The 5,214-nt window shown below is 39.2% G+C and overlaps 1 protein-coding gene across 1 annotated transcript; it reads left to right on the forward strand.

Moving 5' to 3' along the window:
- Positions 1 to 2,114: 2,114 nt before the first annotated feature.
- LOC104516561 (inhibitor of apoptosis protein-like) lies at positions 2,115 to 5,173 on the forward strand (the record flags this gene model as incomplete). Its single annotated transcript, XM_010160921.1, has 4 exons — positions 2,115 to 2,985; positions 3,091 to 3,190; positions 4,374 to 4,452; positions 5,014 to 5,173. Coding segments are annotated over exons 1-4 (1,210 nt in total), but the record flags the coding sequence as incomplete, so codon positions are not given.
- Positions 5,174 to 5,214: the final 41 nt, after the last annotated feature.

The raw sequence follows: 5,214 nt of genomic DNA on the forward strand, positions 1-5,214 counted from the left end.
TTTACTGTGAGGCACGCGACTTTTTCCGGTGCCGAAACTGGTTTAACTTCTCGGACCGGCGTTCGTGTATGTTGACAGCTTAGTCCCACTGCCTGCGTTAAAGGAGTGGGTTGGTGCAAGGCCTTTGTAACTCACGTCCTCAGCGATGAAGATGCCAGTAGTGTGACCGTATTAAGAACAAATCTATTGATAGCTATTGAGTTGAGTAGGAAATGCTTTGCTGTTTTCCAGTAGATGGTTTTGCTAGAGCTGCGTCATCATGACGAGTATATCAGTTTTGTCTTTCCTGGAAAAAAACTTTAGGAACTGATACTGTAAAGCAGACTGATATATATATATACACACACATATATATAGATATACTTATATATTTATACTTACATATATACTTATATATATATAAGTAAACACAAAATTATATCTCTAAGAACTTTTGAACGTTGTCTTTGCTCTTATGTTAAATTTTTGGTGAAGTTCAGTTTTGCAGATGTGCTATGCTTCAAGTATCATTTGATTTATCTAAATAAGAGATTCCAGTACTCTTAAGTCAGTGTTAGAAAGTTGGATCTTCGTTGTTTGAGAATCTGCAGGCTTAAACCAATTTTGATGGATGCAGCTTTAGTACAGGGTCTTACCTTTAGTTACATAGATTGCGATCAGGAAACCCAATTCATCCATCTGCCAGAAAGGTCTGCTTGTGGATTAAATAGTTTTGTATATGTGTCAGTAACAGGGAAGTTGTGTAAAATCCACTCCGTATGTTGGCATGTAAAGTTGACTTTCTAGTTAATAGAACAAAAAAGCTTACGTTGAGATTTTAACGTTTGAATTTGTGTAGCTTCTGTTTGTATAGATGTTACATGCACCTCACTCTGTACATACTGAAACACTCCTCTCTCTCTTCCTTACAGGTGTTATTCCACCCAAAAGAATTAAATGATTGAGACTATAGATAGTTACAGTTTCTTCTTGTGAACAGTCAGTATCAACATGGAGACGTAGGCACCTTAGAAGGGACTTCAGTCTGAACTCTGGGAGGTAGTTCTGTGCACAAATAAAGAAACTAAGCCTTCAAATTCTTTATTTTAATCTGAGGATTCTGTTCGCTTCTGTATGTATAAACATGGCACACAGAAACTTAATCCAACAGTATAAAGCATTAGAATGTCCCAACACAAGGCAATTAATTTATGTTAAATTTGATAACTCTATACTTGTAACTAAGGCACCAGGTTAAAACTGAAATGCTCTGTTCAGTCTGTGCTGACAGTGTTGTAGACAGAAAAACCTGGGGCTGTCCCAAGCTGTTAATTGAGACTGTTCATCCTTGTCAGAGACAGTGTATAGGATTTGTTTATCTCGTAGCTGAATATTCAGTCTATTGGAAGCTGAGTATAAACTGATCTCTCTAGTCTTAACGATTATTACAACAATATGCAGAAATAGAGGATTTTTTTTTGGAAGTCCAGCAGTAGCAAGTATACCAGATTAGTTCAGTCGTGTCAGCTCAGGGGCTGTTTTTTGTATGCTTTTTGAGCTTGACAAACATTTATTTTCATTCACTTAATGAGGCTTACAAACTAAAATCTTTACATGTGTATAAGCTGCATCTTTACCAGCTGCCTAGGGTGAAATAGTTCTTAAATCACGTAACATATTCTGGTTTAAAACGGTGTCATTTTAACTGCCCCTCATTTTAGTTTCTTTATTGACAGAGGATTTAGATAAACCCATGTGAGGTTTTTTCCCCCCTTCTGGATCCCACTTCCACTAGCCTGACAAATTGATACTGCGCTCTCAGTACAAGGACAGCATGTGATGCCTGCAACTCTAGGGGAAGTCCTTTTTGACGTGCTTTCTTCAGTTACTGAAATGGGAAGGGGCAGCTTTTACACTTAAAGAAGTTGTGTAAACTGAAGTACAAGAACTTCCCAAACATTTGAAGGCTGTTAATCATGAGGCTGATTGTATTCATGTATGCATTTAAAGTTGCACATTCAAGTATTTCACATTCAGGTTCTTTTGTACAGACAGGGGTTATTTTAAATTGCCTTGAATGCACATAACTACCTCCCAGAGGAAGACTTGTCCCATTCTTCCAACAATCGTCCATTATGAACATAATGGATAGCCCTTTCTTGGCTAGCATCATGAAGCAGAGTGATGTGTGTGGTGAACTGAAGTATGACTTGTCCTGTGAACTCTACAGAATGTCTACGTTTTCTACTTTCCCCACTAATGTGCCAGTGTCAGAACGGAGTTTGGCCCGGGCTGGGTTTTATTACACTGGTGTGCAAGATAAAGTTAAGTGCTTCAATTGTGGCTTAACACTGGACAGCTGGCAACCAGGAGATAATGCTATGGAGAAACATAAACAGCGGTGTCCCAGCTGCAGTTTTGTTCAAAACATGCTTTCAGTTAACAACCTCGACCTGTCCTCTCATTCTGCCTTTTCACATATGGGCCCAAACTGTCTCTCACCATCTCTGCATTCCATCCCAGTTTCTCCAAGTTCAGAACAAGTTGGATATTTCAGTGGCTCTTTTTCCAGTTTTCCTCAAGACCCAATAACTAGTAGGGCAGTTGAAGACCTTTCGTTCTTGAGACCTAAGCTTCACAATCCTTCTATGAGTACAGAAGATGCTAGACTACTCACTTTTCGCTCGTGGCCACTGACGTTTCTCTCACCAACTGATCTGGCAAAGGCTGGACTTTATTACCTGGGGACAGCAGACAGAGTTGTTTGTTTCACCTGTGGTGGTCATCTGAGTAACTGGGAACCAAAAGATAATGCTATTGCAGAGCATCGGAGACACTTTCCTAACTGCCCTTTTGTGGAAAACCTTACCCGAGAGCAGCCAAGTTTCAATGTTTCAAATGTGAGCATGCAGACCCATGAAGCACGGGTTAAAACATTCATCAACTGGCCAACTAGAATTCCAGTTCAGCCTGAACAGCTTGCGGATGCTGGCTTTTACTATGTAGGTAAGAAACTGATGTATCTGTTTTTATTCATGTTGCTATGTCAGCATTTACTTCAGAGTAAATTGTGTGAATATTGCTGGATATTTTGCCTTGTTTATTTTAAAGGTCGCAATGATGATGTCAAGTGTTTTTGCTGTGATGGTGGGTTAAGGTGCTGGGAATCTGGAGATGATCCATGGATTGAGCATGCAAAGTGGTTTCCAAGGTAACTTGCAAAACCTTTATCAGAATTTTTTCATTCTGATATACTTCTAATTTTGATAGATCTGTACTGCACTGCATAGTTTTGTTTAACTTCACCATATGATTTACAAGTTCACTCTTTCATTTGAATGTGTTTCATGTAGCTCTGCTTAAAGGCTCTCAAGTGCTAAGGTGGCCTTATTTAAAACATTTCATTAAGCATGACATTTAATACTGTCTTCATAATTAAAAGCTGTGTGCATCTCCAGATCACTATTAGCAAGTGAGGCCGTATTGATAACGAGCATACTTCTCTAAGGGAAGCAGGCTGTGGAGAGCAGAAGCTGCTGAGAAGTGAAGTAGAAGGAACATCTAACTCCCTCAGTCTAGTTCTGTGTCCATGCTGAAAGCTCTTGAACCAGTTTTTCAGATCCTGTGGTTTAGCTTCTTAGGTGTGGAAAGGCTCATGAAGAAGGTTTCAGCAGCTGTTTAATATGTCTCTGTTGGAAAAATGACAAGTAACTTTTTAATGTCCCCCATAATGAAATGGCAGTTGCATATCTGATTGCTATCTGTGCCTGTGGAAATCTCCACCTACATTAATGACAAAGAGCTGCACTTAATTTCAGGAAAGCAAATACTAATTCTCCACATCACAGATCTCCAACTAGTCTTTCCTGAGCAATTTGCCAGCTTCAGTTGGACTACACAGTGTATGTAGAGTTAAATGACACCTTTGTTGCCTTCTGTTATGCCTGTCAGTCAGTGTACTTGAGAGGGAGCTCTGTGTTAGCACCGTGGATCTGGCTTTGGTAGGGGTTAACAACTTTTGATGATTTGAGTAGGAGATAAGAATAGTGAGATGTTAGATAGAAACGGTTTATCATCACACTTTGTAGCGATGCTGACACCGTATCATTTCTCGTGACATGCCACTTTTAATCAAAGTGTTAGTAAAATGTAAAGCTGCTGCATTTATATATGTAAGCTTACTCACTGATGAACATCATGGGAAACACTTATCCAAGTGTCACCAGACACTAGGCTATATCCAGCTTCCAATTAAGGAAACCCTTTCCCTTCTGAAGGAAACCTGTATTTAAGTTATGCTGTGTTATTCTCCTGTGCTTTGGTGGTGGTGGGTTTTCTTTTTTTCATACAGCAAGTAGAAAGTATAATTTAGTACACTTTTCTCCCTGTTTCAGGTGTGAGTATCTGCTTCGTGTAAAAGGAGGAGAGTTTGTAAGTCAAATTCAGGCCAGGTTCCCCCATCTTCTTGAACAGGTAAACTTTGCTGTTCTGTGACGTTGGTTTTCCTTTGCTGAATAGTGATGTGTTATTTTGGGGAGTTGATCCATCCCTCTGCCTCATTTCTGCATATATTGCTGCTAGGTTTCTCAACCAATAAATGCTTTTCATGAGCATGAAAAGGAAAACAGTGCTGAACCATGGCTAATGGACTTGGACTAGTAGAGTTTAACCTGTACTTATGGGAAGTGTTATGAGGCAGTGAGGTCCTTTGTGTCAGGAGAGGGAAATTCTAACTAAGTTTTGGTGAACTATGCAGATCAGTTGCTGTTATTTCAGAAATCATTTATGGACAGCCTGAATTATTTCTATAAATAATGCTTCTGGCACGAATAAGCCAAACTTCTCTTCATGGGAGTGGTCAGCACTAACTTTGATATATAGATAAATTTGCAGGCTTCTGTAACGCCATATAAAATACTTAACGGGTACTATTCAGATAAAAAGCTTAGCATGGTTGAGGGGAAAAATTTGTTAAAGGTATGTAGCGGGAAAAGCAGTACCTTGGTACTAATGTAGTTCTGTTGTGTTCCCCAGCTTTTGTCAACCTCTGATATGCCTGTAGATGAAAACATTGATCCCCCAGGTATGTATATTAAATATGTTTTTAAATTTCCTCAGCACTTTGCAGACTTGATTATTGGCTGTCCAAAGATAACGTGCTTCATAATTCTTAGATTTTCTTGGAGAAAAAGAAGTATGGATTTTCTGACTAACCATAGAATGGTTTGGGTTGGA

Source organism: Eurypyga helias, unplaced genomic scaffold, assembly GCF_000690775.1.
Source record: "Eurypyga helias isolate BGI_N326 unplaced genomic scaffold, ASM69077v1 scaffold45101, whole genome shotgun sequence".
Lineage (NCBI taxonomy): Eukaryota > Metazoa > Chordata > Aves > Eurypygiformes > Eurypygidae > Eurypyga > Eurypyga helias.